General features: G+C 36.9%; 2 protein-coding genes and 1 pseudogene across 2 annotated transcripts; 1 reads left to right on the plus strand and 2 right to left on the minus strand.

The window, feature by feature from the left end:
- Positions 1-325: 325 nt before the first annotated feature.
- LOC109680445 (olfactory receptor 1468-like) lies at positions 326-5,133 on the minus strand. Its single transcript, XM_074044757.1, has 2 exons — positions 4,230-5,133; positions 326-372 (listed from the first exon to the last, which is right to left on the minus strand). The coding sequence occupies exons 1-2, from the start codon at positions 5,131-5,133 to the stop codon at positions 326-328; spliced, it is 951 nt and encodes a 316-aa protein (XP_073900858.1).
- A 15,713-nt stretch (positions 5,134-20,846) lies between these two features.
- LOC141413627 (3-hydroxyisobutyryl-CoA hydrolase, mitochondrial pseudogene) lies at positions 20,847-22,109 on the plus strand (annotated as a pseudogene).
- Positions 22,110-22,192: 83 nt separating this feature from the next.
- Positions 22,193-24,697, minus strand: LOC141414057 (olfactory receptor-like protein DTMT). The gene is made up of 2 exons (XM_074048929.1): positions 23,789-24,697; positions 22,193-22,201 (listed from the first exon to the last, which is right to left on the minus strand). Exons 1-2 carry the CDS (start codon positions 24,695-24,697, stop codon positions 22,193-22,195), a joined length of 918 nt encoding a protein of 305 aa, XP_073905030.1.
- Between the last annotated feature and the right edge of the window lie 240 nt (positions 24,698-24,937).

The raw sequence follows: 24,937 nt of genomic DNA on the forward strand, positions 1-24,937 counted from the left end.
CTTCAAAACATACCATAAATTTGTAGTAACCCAAAATAGCATGGTGTTGGCATGAAAACAGACACAACAGCCAATGGAACATAACAGAGAACATGGAAGTAGCTTCATGCATCTACAGACAACTGATTTTTGATAAAGATGCTAAGAACATACATTGAGAAAGGACAGTATTTTCAATAAGTGGTGCTGGAAAAATTGGATATTCACATGTAGAAAGAAGAAACTATACCTCTATTTCTTGCTGGTTAAAAAATAAACTCAAAATGGGTTAAAGACTTAAATGTAAGACTGTGGAGCTACTACTATAGGAAAATGTAGGGGAAAATTATTCAGAACATTGAAATGGGCAAGACATTTTGCACAGGACCCTGAGAGCACAGGAAATAAAAACAAAAGTAAGCAAGCAGGTTTACATCAAACTAAAAGTTTCTTCATAGTAAACAATCAACAGGATGAGGAGATGACATAGAGAATGGGAGAAATATTTACAAAGTATATGTCAGATAAGATGTTGATATATAAAATATTTAAGTGACTTCATAAATTCAGTAGCAAAACTCCTAAATTGAAAAATGGACAATATGCTTAAATAGACATTTGTCAAAAGAATACACATGAATGGGCAACAGGAACATGAAAAAATGCTTTATATTATGATCCTCCAGGAATTTTAGTTAAAGCCACAATAAGATGCCAACTCACCTGGGTACGAATGGTTATGTTCAAATAGTCTAAGGACCAGAAGTGCTAACAAGGCTGGGGAGAAGTAGGAACCCTTGTACACTGTTGTTGGGAATGTAAATTCATGCAACCATTATGAAAAATAAGAGGTTCCTGAAAAATTAAAGATATGGCTCCCATGTGAGCTAGAAATCCCATTACTAGGTATATATCTAAAGGATATGCAATCACTGTGTGGAAGAGTCATTTTAGAGTTGAAAACAGTGATATTGCAAGTTCATAGCCAGCCTTGGCTACATAGTGAGTTCAAGGCTAGTCTTATCTACTGAGGTATAGTAAGACCAATTTCAGAACAAACAAAACAAGACAGAGGAGAGAGGAAAGATGGAGAGAGAGAGGAAGAGAGAGAGAGAGAGAGAGAGAGAGAGAGAGAGAGAGAGAGAGAGAGAGAAAGGAAAATAGAGAGAGAGAGAGAGAAAGGAAAAGAGAGAGAGAGAGAGCAAGAAAGGAAAAGAGAGAGATATCTGAAATTCTTTGTTTATTGCAGCATTGACCACAATAGCTAAGAAATGGAAACAATTGGGTGTCCATAAACTGACAAATGGATAAAGAAAATGTAGTCCTTATACAAAGTGGGATATAATTAAGACATAAAAAAAGAAACTCTGTCATCTGAGGCAACATGGATAGAACTGTAGATAATTATGTTAAGTGAACTAAGACAAGCACAGAAGACCAGTATCACATGATCTCAGTGTTATGTGGAATCTAAAAAATTGATCTCATAGAAGTTCAGAGTAGAATGGTGGTTAGCAGAGGCCAGGGAGTGTGGGAAGAGGGAAAGATGGTGGGAGGTTGATCAATGGGTACTAAGATACAATTAAATAAGACCAAGTTCTGGTACACTATTGCATTTTAGGCTGATGATATTGCATTGCACATTTCAGACAGAAGAAAAAATTTTTGTTTTACTTAATTTAATCATTACACACAAATACATGTATAAGACATTGCTTAGTGTACCTTAATATATACAATTTTGTTATTATATATCAGTTTAAAAGTTAATAAAAATGAACAATTTGAAAAGAGACAATTTATAGCTTTGTTGTACATGTCCTTTTATTGTGCTATTTCTTTATATCTCCCAGGAGAGAGTCTGTTTCTGTCCTATACTGCTTGCACCTATGTTTCATTGCTATTGAGTACAGGAACCATTCTGGATTTTTGGCTATGCTGTAATACAGTTTGAAATCAGGGTCTCATGTATGCCAGGCAGGTGCTATACCACTTGAGACATACCTCCAGCCCTTAATGCTGGAGTTATTTCTCAGATAGGGTCTCATGTTTTTATCTGAGGCCAGCCTCAGACCACGATCCTCATACTTACTGCCTGTGTGTAGCTGGGATTACATGTGTACACAGCCACACACGGCTTACTGCGATAGGTTTGACTTTTTGCTCAGGACGTTCTTGAACTGCAACCCTCCCAAGCTCCACCAACTGAATAGCTAGGGTTACAGGTGTGAGCCACTGTGCCTGGCCTAGAATTAATTTTAATGACTTTTTAGGTAGATTTTTCTGGTATACAGGACGGTAATTTAATTTAAATATCAGTATCCTATCTTGTCATTGATAATTATGTTGTATTATGCCACTGAGATTGCAGAGTTTGTCTATTACAAGAACTGAGGTTACCTTAGCAAGTGCATGCAGAATAATAAAATGTTTTACGACAATATTTAATGGAAAAGACACAATGAAAAACTGTATGGACCATAATTCATTTCAGTGAATATATCTATATACATGGAGAAGCAGTTGCTAAGGTAAGGGGCAGGAGGTGACATCATAAATCAAGATATGGAATAAAGAACAAAGAGAACACTTGTATGGAACGTAGAGTTCATGGTTGCTTGTATTGAGATTGATGGCCCACAGAGCCTCAAATGGAGACATCCACTAGGCAGATGAGAAGAGTGGGGAGCTCTGGAGGAAGGTCAGCACTTCCTATGGAGATGTGGGGATCGGCACAGTACATGAGGTCAAAGAGATGAGTTTGGATGGCATCACTTAGAGGGTAAAAATGTCCAAGGTTGGAAACCTAATCCATTCCACAATGATGCTAGGAGTTTAAAAGAATGTCTACTGCCATTCTGAAGTGGGAGAAAAATTATAGGAACTATGGAATCAGATAGTTTGCAGTCTGGTATAGGCTCAAAATTGATCCACCATGTGAAAAGGGAAATCACTAGACCTCTTATCTTTTAGTCTGTACAATAGTAATTTTATCTTCTCCACTTAGTTGGAATTTACATGAGAGTACAGAACGACATATTTATATATAAGCAACTTTTGCAACGTCAAAATGCCATACAAAGAGACATGTTTAAAAACTGAAATTTTTCTTTGTCTGTAGTTCTTCCCTTGGTCTTGGAGAAATAAATTCTAGGGTCTCTGATTATTAGTTGCCTCCGGGTAAAGACAAGAATTGTAAAAATTATGCTATTTTATAAGAGTTAGAAAAAGTTGTTTAGGGTTAGCACAGGTCAGAAAAGACAAAAATATGAAAATAAAAGAGGATATGGAAAAGTTAAGCGAGAGCACACAAGGGAGGAGTGAGGATAGGTAAGACACCTAAAAAATTAGTTAGCATTTGTTGCCCTTAACACAGAGAAACTAAAGCAGATACCTTAAAAGCAACTGAGGCCAATAGGAAAAGGGGACCAGGAACTAGAGAAAAGGTTAGATCAAAAAGAATTAACCTAGAAGGTAACACACACACACAGGAAATCAATGTGAGTCAATGCCCTGTATAGCTATCCTTATCTCAACCAGCAAAAACCCTTGTTCCTTCCTATTATTGCTTATACTCTCTCTACAACAAAATTAGAAATAAGGGCAAAATAGTTTCTGCTGGGTATTGAGGGGGTGGCGGGGAGAGGGAGGGGACTGAGTGGGTGGTAAGGGAGGGGGTGGGGGCAGGGGGAGAAATGACCCAAGTCTTGTATGCACATATGAATAATAAAATTAAAAAAAAAGAAAAAAAAAGAAAAGTTAAAAGATAAAATGATGGAAAATTTCTACAGAAAGAACTTGTAGGAGACATTAAGAAGGAGGCTGGGAAGTTGAGATATTTGGATGTAATTGACTAAATTTAAGATTAGGCATTAAAAATGATGCCACAGTTCAAGTAGAATTCATGATAAAAATGATAAGATTCTGGGATAATTTAAGACTATAGGAATGGAGATCACATAAAACATTAGGTCTTGTTGCTATGCTTCTCCTGGGCAAGAGAGAGATGAAGGCATAGCAGTTCCCAAAATCTTTTCCCTTCATCAAACTACTCAGCTAAACTTCCTCTCTTTTACATATTGAATAACTGTGTAGCATACCCTTTTAACAGAAGCTTCTGTGGTAAGCAAGAAATGTGGAATAGTATTCATATATGAATATCTATGCAATTCCTAGATAAAATTATGTTAAATATCCCAAGTGTTACCAAAATAGACAGGCATGATTTTTATTCATCCATATGATTCTTCCCATGGCTCCCCTCATGTCTCTGTTCCTCAGGCTGTAGATGAAGGGATTCAGCATGGGAGTCACCGCTGTGTACATCATAGCCATGACAGTCTCCTTCACAGTAGAGTTATTAGCTGATGGACATAAGTAGAGACCAATAATTGTTCCATAGAACATTGAAACCACAGACAAGTGGGAGCCACAGGTGGAAAAGGCCTTATGGATACCTTGAGTGGCAGGGACCTTGAGAACTGAAGATATAATTTGTGCATAAGACATGAAAATGAGTATGAATGGAATGACAATGATAAGCCCTCCCATGATAAATATCACTAACTCATTAATATGAGTGTCAGAGCATGCCAACTTTAGCAGAGGAGATATATCACAGTAAAAGTGGGGAATCACATTGTCCTCACAGAAGGACAATCTGGCCATGAGAAGGATGTGCAAAAGGGCATGAAACGTGGTCAGCACCCAGGACAGCACCACCAACCACACACAGAGTTCGGGGCTCATGATGCTGGTGTAGTGCAGGGGGAAACAGATGGCCACATAGCGGTCATAGGCCATGGCCACAAGGAGGAAGCTCTCAAGGTCCCCAAAAAGCATGAAGAAATACATTTGTGTCAGGCATTCTGCATAGGGGATGGAGGGTACTTGTCTCTTCATATTCTGTAACATTTTAGGAATGGTCACAGAGGAAAAGCAGAGGTCAGAGAAGGACAAGTTGCTGAGAAACAAATACATGGGTGTGTGGAGATAGGAGTCCAGTAGAATGAGGACAATGATGAGGAGGTTCCCCAGGATGGTGGTAAGGTACATGGCTAGGAACAGGGCATAGTACAAGTGCTGGTGCTCTGGTGGAATGGGCAGGCCCAAGAGGAGGAATTCCAAGATGGTAGTTTTGTTCCTGTCTGTCATGCTTTTTCAGCAATATCTTTAAGAGAAAATAATATCGTCCTTTAAAGATCCAAATAAAAATGAATGTGTTTCTATGTTCTTTGTCTACTATGCATTGGAGAACAATTAATCTAACCCTCTTCACAATAATTGTAATCTCTATACAATAAATGTTTTTAATCTTTAAAAATAATTAATACTTTTTTCTTAACTTCTTTTAAATATGTATTAATATTGGATTGTTTTCTAAAAACTTTTATGTATTTCCTTCGGAGGCAGAAAATACATTGATTTTTCTTTATCTGCCTGAATGGTCATTCTAGGAAGTGTAATTGGTTCCCGCTCTCCCAGTATCTTATATCTTGACATTCCTCAAGGTTTTTTCTAATCTTTCTAATCATATAACTCTATGTATGCTCCAAGAAAAACTCATTTACTCCAATGAATTAAAATACCATTAAAAGGATGACTGACTGGAGAGGGGATCAGTGGGAGGTGGGAGTGGTTATTGGTAGAATATATTGCATAGTCAATAATAGCAATTAATCCTATCTTTAATAGATTATAAATGCTGATCATTAGTCAAAATACTTCTGCAGTGTGGCAAAGTCTTGGAAGTAGACAGTTGTGAAGAGGAAATTATCATACCTGGAAAATTTGGCTGCAGTGTAGGAAATTAAGATCCTCATATTGGAAGGACAGTAAGGCACCAGCTAGTTCTTTCCCCTGTCACTCACCCAGGATGCCTGAGTATGACTTCTGGACTCTGACCAAATATCCAGCTCCCCTTAATTCATTATAGGTATGGGAAGTAACAGCCTCTGTACATTCACCTATTTCTATACCATCCCTGCTCATGACTCCCATTCTAGCCAATTCTGAGCTTAAGAGGCTCAGCATCCCAGAGGAATCTAATCCTTGAGTATCTAATTAAAGAAAAATAATTACCCAGACCCTCTCTAGGACAATTTTCTCAGTGTCCTGTAGTGGTGACTGATTATAATAACTGATCACACCTTACTATATTTGGGGGGAAGGCCAAGGGTCAAGGCTTGTGGCTGGAGCCTTAATCATTGACTCTTTAGAGGATGGACAGGAGTCCTATACATATGGAGCCTACTTTTTCATGGGCTAAGAAGGGTGGTTGGAAAATCCCAATAAATAACCGGGCACCATATTGGATGATTTACTATATATTTTAAGAATATAAAAATGTATTCAAGTAGCCATCAGAGGTTTCAAAGCAGAATTCTACCATGAATTGGAAAGATTCCCTAGTGACAATCTCTCAATACATGACTTCCTGAAATAGGCCATAGATAAACATGCTGTCAACCAGGATCAGACTTTCTAAGAATCTACTTTCCATATGTGCTTATGTATGTAAAGGACAGGAATAAGAGAAAATGTGAACCCCCCCCCAAGATCATATTCAATTCTTCCTCGAATTGAGATAGAAAGGAGCCCAGATTTGCACCACATTCAGTTACTTTTGCTCCCTTATCTAGGAAAACTACAGTAGCACCCATCACCACCATCTGTATTTATGTGAGATTACTCTTTAAGTCAGTTCTTTGTCCTTTCCGTTGACTCCAGGCTGTAGATGACATTTGTAATTCCTTCTTTCAGTACCTGTTCATGCACTTGGCAATTATCACCTTGATGAGGTCCTGTTTCTAGTGACATAAGGCAAACTATCATTCCTAAGGAAATCTGCATCCACATTGGTCATGCCCTTATTGTATTGTTTTAGATTATATTAACATTTATTTTTGGGCATGGAAATATTAGAGGTGGCTAAGTAATTACCCAGGATTTCAAACATTGTCTTACAGACTATACTTGTGTAGGGAAACCAAGTTTTCCCTTGGCAATCAATATCAATCCCTCCCAGTAGAATGAAACTTTTGCTCTTTTCTATATTGGTTTATGTAATAATGAATAAAATTGACTGGTAGAAGGCTTTACTTACAACTGAATAAAATTGGTATTACATCCATGACATAATATATCCCTTACAACTGTAGCATTCACCAAAATAAAGAATGCAGTTATATAGTTTTTGCATATTCACAGAGATGTGCAAGCATCCCATAATTTTTTATTTTTACAACTTTAATGTGTTTCATTATGTGTTTTCATATGTTATATAATGTACTTTGATCATATACACTCTCCATCATCCTTTCATGTCACCTTCCCCAGTCTTGCTGGTTCCCTGCCCAATCACCTTTTTATATGCATTTCCTTATTTTGTTTTGTTCAGATGTTTTATATCTAGATTTTTGCACATGGGAGAAAACATAATATTTGTCTTTCTGTAATAGTATTATTTTACTTTAATCTGATTTTTTCCATTTCCATCCATTTTCCTGCAAATGATATAATTTCATTCTTTTTTATGGCTGAATAATCTCCATAATGTGTATATATGTAATTTTATTTTATTTATTCATTATATTTATTCATTCATTAGTTGAAGGGTATCCAGACTAATTCCATACCCTGGCTATTGTGAATAGCATTGCAATAAACATAGGTTATGGAAGTATCTTTGCTGTATGCTGACTTATGTTCCCTTCAGCATATACCCAGGAGTGGTACAGTGGGGTCATATAGTAGTTCCATTTTTAGTTTTTTTTGGGAAACTTTATACTGATTTCCATAGTGAGTAAGCCTTATATTCTAATAACAAAATTGAATTTAAGGAAAATATAAAAAAGGGACAATATTTATTTCTAAAACAAAGGAGATAAATCTTGGTTGCATAAAAGCAACCAAGAATAGAATAGAATAGTGAGTATCTGGGACTAGGAAGGGTGTGGGGGAAGAGAAGATGGGGAGAAGATGGTAAACAGGTACAAAGATACAGATGGGTAGGAGGAAGAAATTCTAACATTCTGTAGTACAGTAGTATAATTAGAGTTGATAACAATTCATTGTATATTTAAAAATGGCTGGGAGAGAGTATTTTAGATATTCCAAAAACAAAATGCTAAACATTTGAGGTGAAGTATGTCAGTTACTGATCTGATCAGTATACAATATATACATACACTTAAATATCACCCTGTATCCCATAACTATGTTTAATTGTTATGTGAAAATCGGTAGGTAGGACCAATTTATGATTCTTAGTTTTTAAATAGTTTGAATTTTATTAATTTTTCTTTTAAATAAATTTAAGAAAAATAATTACATTGGAAATTAGACATACATTTCATCAAATGTGCTTGAGGAGAATTGATGTTCAAATTTCATTGACCCAAAACTTATTCATTGCAGAATATTAAATTGATCAGTTTTATTATATTTAAATTCATTTTCAAAAGCTGTTAAAATGAGACATCTTTAGATAACCTAAAAGAAGCAGAAGAATTCTTAGATATATACATTATTGACTTCACCATCACTGATTTCTTATCCCTATTCTTAACCCCTTCACTTTCCCTCCTTCTCCTGCACTACAATCCATTGTTCTCCTTCCCATCTACTTTCTGACCCTTTTCATCCACTCTCCCCCCATCTTCACCTCTCCTTCCTAGCCTCCTCCAATCTGTCACCACACTATCTACCCTTCCTACACACTCAATTCCTGCTGAATGGCCTGCTGTATCAACTGTACACACCTTAGCCACCTGCAATCCCTGACACAAGCACCCTCCACTACAACGGAAACACATCCAAACCCACAAAAATCCACAAAACCCAGAAGCCACCATACCTCTTCAAACACACACCCAGCCCTTTTCCCACCTCACCTGTTAGTACCACCTTTACCAATGTCCCAAATTTCTTTTATTTATTTAAAAAATTGTTTTATTCATTTATTCACATGTGCATACATCGTTTGGGACACTCCTCCCCCCTTCCCTCCGACCCCCTTGCTTCCAGGCAGAACCTGTTTTGCCCTTATCTCTAATTTTGTTGAAGAGAGGACATAAACAATAATAAGAAAGACAAAGCATTTTTGCCAGTTGAGATAAGGATAGCTACACAGACAGATTCCTAGTATTACTTCCATATACAAATGTGTTACAACCCAAGTTGATTCATCTCTACCTGACCTTTTAACTAGTTTCTGATCCCCTTCCCATATTAACCTCTGTCACTTTAAGGTTTCTGTATTATTTCCTCTGCAGTGGGGATATCAAACACTTTCCTGTTTGGGGTTTCCTACCTATCCCCATACCTCCCGTATATGCTCTCCCTGTAGCATGTGACCCAAGTCCTATAACATTGCTGTATTTGCCCTAGATCTCAAGTCCGCATATGAGAGAGAACATCTGATTTTTGGTCTTCTGGGCCTGGCTAACCTCGCTCAGAATGATGTTCTCCAGTTCCATCCATTTACTTGAGAGTGATAAGATTTCATTCTTCTTCATGACTGAGTAAAATTCCATTGTGTATAAATGCCACATTTTCTTGATCCATTCGTCAGTAGTCGGGCATCTTGGTTGTTTCCATAACTTGCCTGTTGTGAATAACACTGCAATAAACATGGGTGTGCAGGTGCCTTTGGTGTAACATGTGCTGCATTCCTTGGGGTATATCCACAGGAGTGGGATTACTGGATCATATGGCAGATGTATGTTTAGGTTTTTAAGGAGACTGTATAATTTTTTCCAGAGTGGTTGCACCAGCTTGCATTCCTACCAGAAGTGTACGAGGGTTCCTTTTCCCCCACATCCTCACCAATACATGTTGTTGGTAGTGTTTTTGATGATGGCTTTTCTAATAGGGGTGAGGTGGAATCTTAGTGTGGTTTTGATTTGCATTTCCATTATGGCTAGAGATAGCATTTTTTCATGTGTTTTTTGACCATTTGAATTTCTTCTTTTGAGAAAGTTCTGTTTAGTTCAGTTTCCTATTTCTTTATTGGTTCATTGATTTTGGGAGAGTTTAGCTTTTATGTTCCCTGTATATTCTAGTTATCAGTCCTTTGTCTGATGTATAGCTGGCAAATATTTTCTCCCACTCTGTGGTGGTCTCTTCAGTTTAGAGACCATTTCTTTTGTAATGCAGAGCCTTTTAAATTTTATGAAGTCCCATTTGTCTATTCTTTCTCTTAGTTGCTTGGCTTCTGGGGTTCTATTGAGGAAGTCCTTGCCTATACCTATTAATTCCAGACTATTCCCTGCTATTTCCTGTACTAACTGCAGAATTTTGAGTCTGATGTTAAGGTCCTTGATCCATTTTGAGTTAATACTAGTACAGGGTGATAAACATGGATCTAATTTCAGTTTTCTACAGACAGATAACCACTTTTCCCAACAACATTTGTTGAAGAGGCTTTCTCCATTGTATGTTTTTGGCCCCTTTGTCAAAAATAAAGTGGGCATAGCTATGTGGATTCATATCCTGGTCCTTTATTCTGGTCCACTGGTCTTCATGTCTGTTTTTGTGCTAGTACCATTCTGTTTTTATTGCCATTGCTTTGTAATATAGTTTTAAGTCAGGTATTGTGATACCTATGACATTGCACTTTTTGCTGAGTATTGCCTTGGCTATTCCTAGTCTCTTGCATTTCCAAATGAACTTTAGGATAGATTTTTCAATCTCTGTGATGAAAGTCATTGGGATTTTGATGGGAATTGCACTGAACATGTAGATTGCTTACGGTAGTATAGCCATTTTTACTACGTTGATTCTACCAATCCACAAGCACGGGAGATCTCTCCGTCTTCTGTAGTCTTCCTTGATCTCTTTCTTCAGGGGTTTGTAGTTCTCCTTATAGAGGTCATTCAATTCTTTTGTTAAGTTTACTCCTAGGTATTTGATTTTTTTGAGGCTATTGTAAATGGAATTGTTCCTATATATCTTTCTCAGTTTGTTCGTTATAAGTGTACAGAAAAGCTAATGATTTTTGTAAGTTGATTTTGTATCCTGCCACCTTGTTGTAGCAGTTTATGGTGTCTAGGAGTTTTTTGGGTCTTTAAGGTATAGGATCATATCATCTGGAAATAGAGATATTTTGACTGTTTCTTTACCTATTTGTATTCCTTTTATTTCTTCTTTTCTAATTGCTTTGGCTAGGAATTCCAGTACTATGTTGAATAGGAGTGGGGATAGTGGGCACCCTTGCCTCATTCCTGATTTTATAGGAAATGGTTTCAATTTTTCTCCATTAAGAATGATGTTGGCTGTAGGTTTGTCATATATAGCCTTTACAATATTGATGTACTTCCCTTCTATTCCTAGTTTTCTTAGAGCTTTTATCATGAAGTGGTGTTGGATCTTATCTAAGGGTTTTTCTGCATCTACTGAGATGATCAAGTGGTTTTTGTCTTTGCTTCTGTTAATGTGCTGTATTACATTTATAGATTTGCGGATGTTGAACCACCCTTGCAACCCTGGGATGACACCGACTTGGTCATGGTGGATGATTTTTCTGATGTGTTGTTGGATTCAGTTTGCCATTATTTGATTGAGGACTTTTGCATTGATGTTCATTAAGGAGATTGGCCTATATTCTCCTTTTTGGAGGTGTCTTTGTCTGGTTTTGGGATGAGAGTAATATTGACTTCATAAAATTAATTAGGCAGTGTTCCATCCCTTTTTATTTCATGGAATGTTTTAAGGAGGGTTGGTATTAATTCTTCTTTAAATGTCTGATAGAATTCAGCAGAGAATCCATCAAGTCCTGGACTTTTCTTCCTTGGGAGACTCTTGATTGCTGCTTCAATTTCATTTTTTGTTATAGATCTATTCAGATGATTAATATCCTCTTGTTTCAATTTTAGGTGGTCATAAGTATCTAGAAATCTGTCAATTTCTTCAAGATTTTCAAATTTATTAGAATATAGGTTCTCAAAATAGTCTCTGATTATGTCTTGGACTTCCATGGTGTTTGTTGTTATCTCGCCTTTTGCATTTCTGGTTTTACTGATTTGGGTTTTTCTCTCCTTATTTTAGTCAAGTTTGCCAGGGATCTGTCAATCTTATTTATTTTTTCAAAGAACTAGCTTTTTGTTTCATTGATTCTTTGTATGTTTTTTTTTTGTTTTTTTCTATTTCATTGATTTCAGCCCTTATTTTTATTATTTCACTCATTTTGCTTGTTTTGGAATTTGCTTGTTCTTGTTTTTCTAGGAATTTGAGATGTAGCATTAGGTCATATTATTTGAGATCTTTCTTTCCTTTTAATATATTCACTCGTGGGTATAAACTTTCCTCTTAGGACAGACTTTGCTGTGGCCCATAGCCTCTGGTAGGTCGTGTTTTCATTTTCATTAACTTCTAGGAACCTTTTAATTTCCTTTTATTTCATCAATGATCCAGTGATCATTGAGCAATGTGTTGGTCAGCTTCTAATTGTTTGCATGCTTTTTAACTGTTGTTTTTGTAGTTGAGTTCTAATTTTAATACATTACAGTAAGATAGAATGCATGGTATTATTTCTATTTTCTTATATTTGCTGAGACTTGCTTTGTGCCCTAAGATATGATCGATTTTGGAGAAGTTTCCATGAGCTGATGATAAGAATGTATACTGTGCAGAAGTTGGATGAAATATTGTCTAGACATCAGCTGGGTCCATTTGATCTATGGTGTAATTTAGTTCTAGAATTTCTTTTTTGATTTTTTGTTTTGATGACCGGTCTATTGGTCATAGGGGGGGTATTAAAGTCTCTCACTAGCACTGTTTTGGAGTCTATAGATGTTTTTAGGTCCTTCAGATTATGTTTGATGAAATTTGGTGCATACATTGTGTGCTTATATGTTTATACTTGTTATTTCCTTTTGGTGTATTTCCTCTTTTATTAGTATATAGTGTCTTTCTTTCTTTGTTTGGTCAATGTAAGTTTGACATCTATTTTGTCTGAGATAAGTATTGCTACTTCTGCCTGTTTTCAGGGGCCTTTGGCTTGGTAGATCTTTTTCCAACCTTTCACCCTCAGCCAGTGCTTGTTTCTGTCGATGATATGGGTCTCCTGTAGGCAGAAAACTGTTGGATTTTCCTTTTTAATCCAGTTTGCCAAACAGTGCTTTTGATGGGGGAATTGTGTTAACATTCAGTTTTAGTATTGATAGATATATGGTGATTCCTGTCATTTATTTGTCTTTGTTGTTTAAGGGTTTGATTGTGTGCCGCTGAATCAATGTTACTCTCTACACTCTTGCCTTTTCTTCTGTGATTTGGTACTGCCTGCTCTTTCATGGTTTTGTTTGCTTTCATTTTCTGTGTACAGATTCCTTGAAGAATCTTTTGTAGTGGTGGCTTGGTGGTCATACATTGTTTTAGTTTCTGCTTATCATGGACGACTTTTATCACTCCATCTATTTTGAATGATTGTTTTGCTGAGTACAGTATGCTAGTATTGAAGTTATTTTCATTCTGTGCCTGGAAGATCTCACTCCATTTTCTTCTTGCATTTAATGTTTCCATTGAGAAGCATGCTGTGATTTGTTGGGTTTACCTTTGCATGTTATTTGTCTTTTCTCTCTTACAGCTTTTAATATTCTTTGTCTGTTCTCTGTGCTTGTTATTGTAATGATAATGTGTCATGGGGTAGCTCTATTTTGGTCAAGTCTTTGGTGTCCTGGAGGCTTCCTGTACCTGAATAGGTGTTGTTTTCTCTAGATTTGGGAATTTTTCTGTTATTATTTTGTTGAATATATTACAAATTCCTTTTGCTTGCACTTCTTCTTCTTCTTCAATTCCCATGATTCTCAGATTTGATCTTTAATGGAGTCAGTGAGTTGTTGCATATTCCTTTCACAGGTCTTGAGTTGTCTAATAGCTCTCTAGTTTTTCCTTAATTTTCCATTTTATCTTCAAGTTCTGAGAGTCTGTCTTCTGCTTGTTCTAGTCTTCTTGAGTGGCCTTCCATTGTGTTTTGTGTTTCTGTTTCATTCTTTTTTCTGAGGTTTTCCATGTCATGGGTCACTTCCTCTTTAATATTGTCTATTTTTGTATGTAATTCATTTGTCTTCCTATTCAGAGTGATCTCTGTTTCACTTTGGTATTTATTTAAGGCTCCTATGATTTCATTTATTTGTTCCTGTGCCTTCTCATATTCTTTATTTTTGGGGTCTTGGAATTTCTTGAGTATCTCTTGTACATTTTAGTTAACCAAGTCTAGTATCATCTTCATGAAATTCTCAGTGATTACTTGCACAATATCTTCTTTAATGTTGTTCTTGTGGACATTGTTGAGTTCCTTGGTGTCATTTATCTTTGTTTTGTTGGAGTCTGGAACTGGGTATCTATTTTTTTCCATTTCCTTATGAATCCTGTATCAAATTATTTTTTTGTGGGGAGAATGGTTTCCATCCCTTTTTCTTCTTCCCATCATTCCTGCTGATATTGTGTAACTGTTCTTGATAGGCTAGTTGGTGGTTTCAGTCACCTGTTTCTTTCCCTTGATTTAATTTAGTTTTGTGGCTGTATTGGATTTTTAGCTAATTGTGTGTGTGCTGTTTCTGTCCCTGGCTTGGGTGTAATTTAGTATTAACTAATTCATAGTGATAAAACAAAACAGCAACAACAATAACAAAAAACAAAAACAAAAAAACAGCAATGATCAAAAAATAAACAAAAAAACCCAAATAAATCAACAGGGAGAGATGAAAAAATAAACTGGAAACACACAAACAAATACTCCAGGTTCAGGATGAATTGAATTTCAGTCTTAGTTTAAGTTCTGGTGTTACTACGCTAGTATCCAGAGCAGAAGCTCTGTCTTAGTCATGCCAGGTGGTTGGCCTGTGAGTAGTGTTTTTTTCTTCTGTCTTTCAGCAGCTGCTTCTTGGTCAGCTTCTCTCCCAGTGAGGTGTGGCAGCTCTGTAGTCTATTAGTTGTCCTGTTTGAGTTGGCTTGTCTCTGTGCTTGTTTACTAGGGGCTTTTGTCTTTGTCTTGCCCCCTTTCCCTGGGACAAGGGCAAGGTCAGTGATCAGTCAGCAGGCTGCTATTGTTAGTGTGTTGTGATGGTTCACTGTTTGTTCCTCAACACTGCAGAGCCATCTGACAGTGGGCCCAGGGTCTGAGCCCTGTAGTCTGCCCCCTTTGCTCCTTCCCTACCTCAGGCAGTGGCCTATCACCCTCCTGCTGGTGGCCCTCATGCTGTTTGTTTATTGATGGCTCATGTGAGTTCAGCTCTTTGCTCCCCCCTTCTCCTATGTTCTTTCAGCAACCCCGCCTCCTCCACTGTGTGCTAGTTTTCAGTTCCATTGTTTTTTCTGTTTTTTTTTGTGGGGGGGGTTAGTCTGTCCAAGGGGGTTGTATTGGTTTATCCTAGGGATGGTTGAGGGATACTGAGTGATGCTTGGCTCTCATTTGTTTGGTCTGCTGAAGGTCTCCCAAGTAAATTTGGAGCCAGCAGCCAGCAGCTGGCGGCCGCATGAGGCTGGTGGTCTGCCTGTTCTCTCAGTGTATCATGGTTTGGATAGGCCCTCCCTGGGCTAGGGGTTCAGGGCACCAAAGCTTCAACTCTCCCTTGTGCTTCATCCCCACCAAGCATGGCTCCAGCATCTCAGCAAGGTCCCTGATTCATGGAGCTCATGCTGCCTGCATCCATGTTGTAGTCATCATTTTGAATCCCCTCCCAAATTTCTATATCAAGAACTGAACTACTCCGTCAAAAGACAGAACCTGAGAATCATGGGCACTGAAGAAGGAAAAGAGGTGCAAGCCAAAGGGAAATGTAATATATTCAATAAAATAATCACAGAAAACTTCCCTATTAAGATACAGGAAGTCTCCAGGACACTAAACAGATTTGACCAAAATATACCCTCACTATGGAATAATATCATTAAAATAAGCACAGAGAACAGAGAAAGAATATTGAAGGCTTTAAGAGAGAAAAAACAATAATGTATAAAGGTAAATCCGTCAAAATAACAGCAAGTTTCTCAATGGAAACCATAAAAGAAAGAACGGTAGGGAGTGCGGAGTTTTGGGCACTGAATGTAAATAATTTCAGCCTTAGGATACTCTACCCAGCAAAACTATCATTCAGAATTGATGGAAAAATAAAAATCTTCCATGATAAACAGATACTAAAATAATATATGACCACCATGCTATAGGAAATTTTATAAGGAATTCTGCACACAGAAGATGAAAGCAAAAAACAAAACAAACAAACAAAAAAACCAGGAGACAACAAGAAGAAACAAACCACAGGAGAATAAAAGACAAGTAATTAGAGCGTGGAATTGATTCAGCTTCCCACAATCAAATCCTTAAACATCAAGAACAACTAAATGTTAGGAATCACCACATACCTACCAATATTAACAGTGAATGTTAATGGACTCAACTCCCCCATCAAATGACACTATTTGGAAAACTGAATTAAAAAGGAAAATCCAATAATCTGTTGTTTACAAGAGACCCACCTTATTGACATAAGTAAACACTGGCTTAGGGTGAAAGGATGGAAGAAGATTTACCAAGCCTCTGAAAACAGGCAGGAGTAGCAATACTTATATCAGACAAAGTAAACTTCAAACTTACACTGGTCAAATGAGATGAAGAAGGACAATTCATAATAATAAAAGGGGAAATACACCAAAAGGAAATAACAATTATCAACCTATATGCACCCAATTTTATCAAACATGAACTTAAAGGACTTAAAAGCACATGTAGACTCCAACACAGTGGTAGTAGGAGACTTTAATACCCCTCTGTCACCAATAGATAGGTCATCCAAATAAGAAATCAACATAGAGATCCTAGAACTAAATGCTACTGTAGATCAAATGGACCTCATATCTACAGAATATTTAACCCAACATCAGAACATATGCATTCTTCTTAGCAGCCTATGGGAATTTCTCCCAAATAGATCACATCTTAGGGCACAAAACAAGCCTCAGCAAATATAAGAAAATAGAAATGACACCCCTGCATTCTATCTGATCATAATGCATTAAAAATGAACTCAACAACAAAAGCCAGCAGAAAATACACAAATAATTGGAGGCTAAATAACATATTGCCCAACCATCGGTGGGTCATAGATGAAAAAAGAAAGGAAATCAAAAGGTTCTTGGAAGTTAATGAAAATGAAAACATCACCTACCGGAACCTATGGGACACAGCAAAGGCAGTCTTAAGAGGACAGTTTATAGCCATGAGTACATATATTAAAAGGACAAAAAAATCTCAAATGACCTAATGCTATATCTCAAACTCCTAGAAAAACAAGAACAAACAAAACCCAAAACAAGCAGAGCACAACAAGAGAAATAATAAAAATAAGGGCTGAAATTAAAGAAATAGAAACAAACAATGAAAAAAACCATACAAAGAATCAACAAAAGTAAAAGCTGTTTCTTTGAAAAAATAAACAAAATTGACCAGTCCCTCGCAAATCTGACTAAAATGAGGAGGGAAAAACCCAAATTAGTAAAATCAGAGATGAAAAAGTGGAGATAATGATAAACATCAAGGAAATCCAGGGTATCATTGGAGACTAATTTGAGAATCTATACTCCAATAAATCAGGAAATCTTGAAGGAATGAACAAATTTCTAGATACTTATGACCATCCAAAATTGAACCAAGAGAATATTAGCCACCTAAACAGATCTATAGCATGTAATGAAATTGAAGCAGCAATAAAGAGTCTCCCAAAAAAGAAAAGTCCAGGGCTTACCAATTCTCTGCTGAATTCTACCAGACCTTTAAGAAGAACTAATACCAACCTCCTTAAACTTTGCTATGAAATAGAAAGGGAAGGAACACTCCTAACTCATTCTATATAGCTAGTATTACACTCATCCAAACAATGGAAAAGGATACAACAGAAAAGGAGAACTAAAGGCCAATTTCCTTAATGAACATTGATGCAAAAATCCTCAATAAAATAATGGCAAACTGAATCCAACAACATATAAGAAAGATCATTCACCACGACCAAGTTGGCTTCATCCAGAGATGGTTTAACATATGCAAATCAATACATGCAATATGGTACCTAAATAGAAGCAAAGACAAAAACTACTTGATCATCTTAATAGATGCAAAAAAGCCTTGGTAAGATCCAACACCACTTCATGATAAAAGCTCTAAGAAAACTAGGAATAGAAAGAATGTACCTCGACATCATAAAGGCTATATATGAAAAATCTATAGCCAAAATAATGCTTAATGGGGAAAATCTGAAACCATTTCCCCTAAAGTCAGGAATGAGACAAGGATGCCCACTATCCTTACTCCTATTCAACATAGTCCTGGAATTCCTACCCAGAGCAACAAGGCAAGAAGAAGAAATAAGAGAAATACAAGGAGGTAAAAAAATTGTCAAAGTGTCCCTATTTGCAGATGATGTAATCCTATACCTCAAAGACCCAAAAAACTTCTAGACATCATAAACAGCTTCAGCAATGGAGCAGGATACAAAATTAACTTACAAAATTCAGCAGCCTTTCTATGCATCAACAATGAACAAATTGAGAAAGAATATAGGAAAACAATTCCATTTAAAATATCTTCAAAAAGAATCCAATACCTAAGAATGAACTTAATAAAGGATGTAAAAGACCTCTACAAGGAGAACTACAAACTACTGAAGAAAGAGATTGAGGAAGACTACAGAAGATCGAAAGATCTCCAAGCTCATGGATTGTCAGAAACAACATAGTAAAAATGGCTACACTACCGAAAGCAGTCTACATGTTCAATGCAATTCCCATCAAAACCCGAATGGCATTCATCACAGAGATTGAAAAATCTACCCTAAAGTTCATTTGGAAACACAAAAGACTGCCAATAACCAAGGCAATACTGAGCAAAAAGAGCAATGCTGGAGGTATCACAATACCTGACTCCAAACTATAGTACAGAGCCATAGCAATAAGAACAACATGTTACTGGCACAAAAACAGATATGAAGACCTGTGGAACAGAGGACCAGGATATGAATCCACACAGCTACTTCCACGTTATTTTTGACAAAGGCCCCAAAACATATGTTGGAGAATAGAGAGCCACTTTAACAAATGTTGCTGAGAAAAGTGGTTATCTGCCTGCAGGAAACTGAAACTAGAACCATGCCTGTCACCTGTACTAGTATGAACTCAAAGTGAATTAAGGACCTTAATACCAGACCCCAAACCTTGCAGTTAGTATAGGAAAGAGCAGGGAATACACTGGACGCAGTAGGCAAGGACTTCCTTGGTAGAACTCCAACAGCCCAGAAATTAAGAGAAAGGACGGGCAAATGGCACTATATGAAATTAAAAAGTTTCTGCACACAAAAAGAAATGGTTTCTAAATCGAAGAGACCACCCACATAATGGGAAAAAATCTTTGCTCGCTATACATCAGATAAAGGACTGATAACCACAATACACACAGCTCAAAAAACGAAACTCCCCAAAAGTAATTGAACCAATAAGAAGTGGGCAACTGAACTAAATAGAACTTTTCAAAGGAAGAAGTCCAAATGGTCAAAAACCAAATGAAAAAATGCTCACCATCCCTGGCCATGAAAGAAATGCAAGTCAAAACCACACTAAGATTCCACCTCACTCTTGTTAGAATAGCTAGCATCAAGAACACCACCAACAAAAATGTTGGTGAGGATGTGGGGAAAAGAGAACCCTCATACACTGCTGGTTGGAATTTGGAAACAATATGGAGGCTTCTTAAAAAACTAAACACAGATCTGCCATATGATCCAGCAATGCCACTCCTAGGGATATATATGCAAAGGAATGTGACTCAAGTTATTACAAAAGCACCTGCACACCCATGTTTATTGCAGTGCTATTTAAAATGGCAAAGCCATGGAAACAGCCAAGATGCTCCACTACCAATGAATGGATTAAAAAATGTAGCATTGATGCACAATTGAATTTTATTCACCCACAAAGAAGAATGAAATTTTGTCATTCTCAAGTAAATGTATGAAATTGGAGAACATCATCTTAAGCAAAGTTAGCCAGGCTCAGAAGGCCAAAAACCACATATTCTTTCTCATATGTAGATTATAGATCTAAAGCAAGTGCAGTAATATTATTGGGCATGGGTTATACACTAAGGGGAGAAGGTGCACGGGAAGAATAGGGAAAGGTAAGGAAACCTAAAACTTGAATGCGGTTGATATGCTCACTGCAGAGGAGTGAATATTTTAATCTTAAACTGGCAGAGGCCACCATGGGAAGGGGACCAGGAAGTAGTGAAGAGGTCTGGTAGAGATGAACCAATGTGGGTTGCAATACACATGTGCATCACAATAATGCTAGAAATCCCTCTGTATAGCTATCTTTATCTCAAGCTAGCAAAAATGATATGTTTTTCTTATTATCTCTCATATTTTCTCTTAACAAAATTGGCAACAAGGGGGTCTCTGGCTATTAATTCCTGGTAAAGACAAAATTTTACAAATGACAGTGTACAAAGTGGTTAGAAAAATTTGTTTTAGGAGCAGTTCAGGTCAGACAAAACAATGTAGACATGAAAAGAAAGAAGGGTTATGGGAGAGTTAAGAGATAACATGACTATTTGCTCAGGCTGGTTTCAAACCTCAATCTTCCTGATTGAGGAATCTGCCTTCCAAGTACCTTGGAGTATGGGCGTGAGCCACAGGTGCCTGGCTAAACAAACCTTTTCTTCATAAGGTCAATGCCTTGGCCTGGGGACATGGCTCAAGTGGGAGAACCCTTGCCTAGCAGGCCCAAGGCTCTGAGGGAAAACCCGAGTACCACCAAACAATAAATGAAATAAATAACTAAAACAAAACAAAACAAAAAACAAACAAACAAAAAGAGATAACATGATGTTAAAATTTGTTCCTAAAGAACATGTAAGGGAAAGTAGAAAGAGGTTTGGAGGCTGAAATATTTGGATGTTCTTGAGTAATGACCTAAGATTATGGAGCACTAAAATGATATCATGCTCAAAGCAGAATTCTGGTTGAAATGATAAGATCCTGGGATAACAAGATGTAAGGAGAAAGGTCACAGTGGTAGCAGGGTGTGTGGAGGCTCTTGTGAAAGTTTTGCTTACTGAAAAGAGCCAGTATCAGTCTGCAACTTTTGAGTGTCCTATCACACAGAAGCAGCGGATGTGTTGTTAGAAAGAAAAGGCTGATTTGGAGTGACATCACCAATAAGACCAAAGTTCCTCAATGCACTGTCTCTGAATATGATTCAGCAAATATATCCAATGCTGAATAAATAGGAACAAGATCCTGACACATTCCTGATCATTATAAAGGAGCTGGAGAAAAGACTTTCTGTGCTGGTGTGGTTATAAAAAGCAACCTCAAAGCTACAAAGGCAAACAGAAGCTCTGTTGAGATTTCTTCAGAGAAGAATATATGCTGAGTAATGCCATTGGTTCTTTCAAGAGACCATATGTTACACATTTTGATGGAATCACAATGGGTAGGGTGTTTGTATCTTACTTCACATGCAATTCTGAGTGGCTTCCCAAAGGTCACTTTTTGCAATGCCAGAAGCAGGAATAGGGCAACTCCCTGATGTGGATGAAAGTTATTTCTTGCCCAGATGTTAGAGAGGATTGGGCTACCAATCCTCTAAAAGGAGGAGCAGGAATTACTACAGACTGTAGATTCTGGAAAGTTGTTAAGTGTTAGAGGAGAATATGTTACTTTGAACCTCCACTAGAAGAAAGTATTGCAGATGTCTTAGAAACCTACCAGAGGTATTCTAAGATTGACCCAGAAAGCCATTTTACTTGAGGACAAAATAAATAGTTGCAGTTTTAAAAAATTATTTATTTTATTGCCAAAGATCAGTTGAAAGTCCTTAATAAAATGTCTCCAGCATCCCTAAAGATCACACTAAGCCAACTCATGGAGGGGTCTTCAAAGACATTGCAGGAAGTATTAACTATGGAATATCAACTAGGTCAAGCGTGTATGAAAGTTTATGGATTTCATGAAGGTGTTAGAGTTGTTTTAGTTGATAAAGACCAGAGTTCAAAGTGGAAACCAGTTGATCTAAAAGAAGTTACTGATGAAGACTTGAATAATTATTTTAACTCTCTGGGAAGCAATGGTTTGAAATTCTGAAGTGGCCTGCCTTTTAAGGTATATTTTGTAGTAGGGGTTGGCAAAGTACAGCACATGGACCAAGTCTGGCTTGTGGCCTGTTTTTATACAACCTGTAAGTTGGGAATGGTTTCTCCATTTTAAATGATGGGGATAAGAAATCAAAGACCAATATTTCATGACTTGTGAAAATTATATGAAGTTCTAATATCAGTTCCATAAATAAAACTTTATTGGATCATAGCTGTACTCATTCTGTATATATATATATTGCTGCTTTGAGTTGAATAGTTACAACACAGATCATATGGCCAGTAATCCTGAAATATTTACTGTCTTACCTTTGTCAGAAAACATTTGATAATCTCTGTTTTAGAAGATAGGAAAATTCAAAGTTCTTTACAGCTTCTTGAGTTATTATATCTAAATGAAACAGGAACTTTATATTTGACTTTCAGTAGTGGCTTGCACTGCTTATACTTAGGCATAGACTCTCAAAAACAAAGACCCTGAAGTTCTTGGGGAGGGGATATTATGTTAATGCCTCATAAAATTTCCTCCTTTGTATGAGTTCATTTAAAAAATAATGGAGTCATTGTATCAGGAGGATTCATTTTGTAAAGATTAATGAAAGTCTTGAATACAGAGAAGAGTTTTATGAAATTTTTGATTCACTGTATTAACTCAGCCTTGGCATTCTCTAAGGTAATCAGAATACCTTCCTCTGCTGAAAATGAAAGCATTATTTCTTGTTACTTCCAATCTTTGTCTGGTGAAAAGGAATTCCAGTATCTAATACAGATACTCTGCTTTTTAAACATATATTAAACTTTGTGTGATAAGTTAAAACATTTTATAAGCTAAATATCTACAAAATTTTTATTGTTGACATAGTAAGTGTTTCTTAAACTACGCAGGAAACTGCAAGGTGTTCCAGACTAAGGGCATTGAGGTTCTAGGTAAGAATAATCTTTACATTAAAGGCCAGCTTATCATTTATTTTGAAACTTATTATAGTTTCTCCTTCATCTCAAACCACTTAGAAACTAAGAAAACTTAAGATGTATAAAAACAAAAAGCCAACAAAAAGGAAAAGGACATCAGAGATTATTTCCTGCACACTTCTCATAGATCAGGAAGGAATGCTTCAAATTTTGTCAGTTCCTAATCTGTTTGACATGAACTATTTTTTCCTTTAAAAAATCAGGAACAGATCTAGAATAAAGATAAAGATATTAGACATGTTTACATTTGTACTCTAAATCTCCTAAATTGGTCCTTAATGATGGGTGTCTATTTATGTTTGTTAGCAATACAGAAAATGTCTTTATGTTAAAAAGTCAATGTATACAATGTTAAAAACAATTCAATTCAATTGAATGAGAATTCACAGTTAAACAATGGAGATAATAAAAAACATCAGCTCTTACACTGTAATTTTCAAGGATGACCAGGTTAAGACAAAGAAAAAGGTGTAGGTATGTCACCAAGTTCAACTACTCAGCTAAAGTTTCTCTCTTATGTATTGAGCAATTATGCAGAATGCCCTCAGAACAATTATGCATTATGCTCCCATGGTAAGAGAAAAAATCTGGAATAATATTCCACAGAAAACATTTGTATATTTACTGGATTTATGCATGTAAAAGTCCCAAGTGTTAGCATCAAAGGTAGAAGGCAACTTTCTTCTTACAAAAGACTCTTCTCAGGGCTCCCTTCATGTCTCTGTTCCTCAGGCTGTAGATGAAGGGATTCAGCATGGGAGTCACCACTGTGTACATCACAGCCATGACAGTCTCTTTCACAGGAGAATTATTTGCTGATGGACATAAGTAGAGACCAATGACTGACCCATAGAACAGTGACACCACAGACAGGTGGGATCCACAGGTAGAGAAAATCTTGTGAATACCCCAAGCAGAAGGGAACTTCAGAATAGAGGTTAAAATTTGTGTATAAGACATGATGATGAGTAGGAATGGGATGACAATGACGAGACCTCCCATGATAAATATCACCATCTCGTTAACATGAGTGTCAGAGCACGCCAGCTTCACAAGAGCAGACAAATCACAGAAAAAGTGAGGGATTTTATTGTTCTCACAGAAAGACAATCTGGACATAAGCAAGGTGTGTAACAGGGCATGGAACATGGTCAGCACCCAAGACAGCACCACCAGACTCCCACAGAGCTTGGGGCTCATGATGCTCGTGTAGTGCAGGGGGAAGCAGATGGCCACAAAGCGGTCATAGGCCATGGCCACAAGGAGGAAGCTCTCCAGGTCTCCAAAAAACAGGAAGAAGTACATTTGTGTCAGGCAGCCTGTATAGTTGATAGAGGGTACTTGGTTCTTCATATTCTGTAACAGTTTAGGAATGGTCACAGAGGAAAAACAGAGGTCAGACAAGGACAAGTTGCTGAGAAACAAATACATGTGAGTATGGAGATGAGAGTCCAGTAGAATGAGGACAATGATGAGGAGATTTCCCAGGACAGTGGTAAGATACATGACCAGTAACAGGGCATAGACCAGGTGTTTTTGCTCTGGCTGAATGGGCAGACCCAGGAGGATGAACTTTGATAGGGTACTTTGGTTCTTTTCTGTCATGCTCTGTCTCCAAGATCTTTAAAAGAAAATAACATCCCTTAAAAATCCAAATAAAAATGAACGTATTTCTAGGTTTATGATCTATTATTTTTTCTAGAATAATCGATCTATATATAATCTATAATAATTGATCTCACTTTTATCACAGTAATTGTGTTTAACACCTTTATAATTATTAATGTCTTTTACTTAATTTCTGTGATACAAAATGCATTAGTTTCCCCTTATCTGCCTCACAAA

Source organism: Castor canadensis, chromosome 11, assembly GCF_047511655.1.
Source record: "Castor canadensis chromosome 11, mCasCan1.hap1v2, whole genome shotgun sequence".
In the NCBI taxonomy this organism is placed as follows: domain Eukaryota; kingdom Metazoa; phylum Chordata; class Mammalia; order Rodentia; family Castoridae; genus Castor; species Castor canadensis.

Excerpts from the sequence above, each read along its gene's own strand:
- LOC109680445 (XM_074044757.1), bottom strand. The coding sequence starts at position 5,133 with ATGACAGACAGGAACAAAACTACCATCTTGGAATTCCTCCTCTTGGGC. Across the intron at positions 373-4,229 it reads AGACATGAGGGGAGCCATGG|TCAGGGTCCTGTGCAAAATG; the intron begins GAAGAATCATAT and ends TTTCCTGTGCTC.
- LOC141414057 (XM_074048929.1), bottom strand. The coding sequence starts at position 24,697 with ATGACAGAAAAGAACCAAAGTACCCTATCAAAGTTCATCCTCCTGGGT.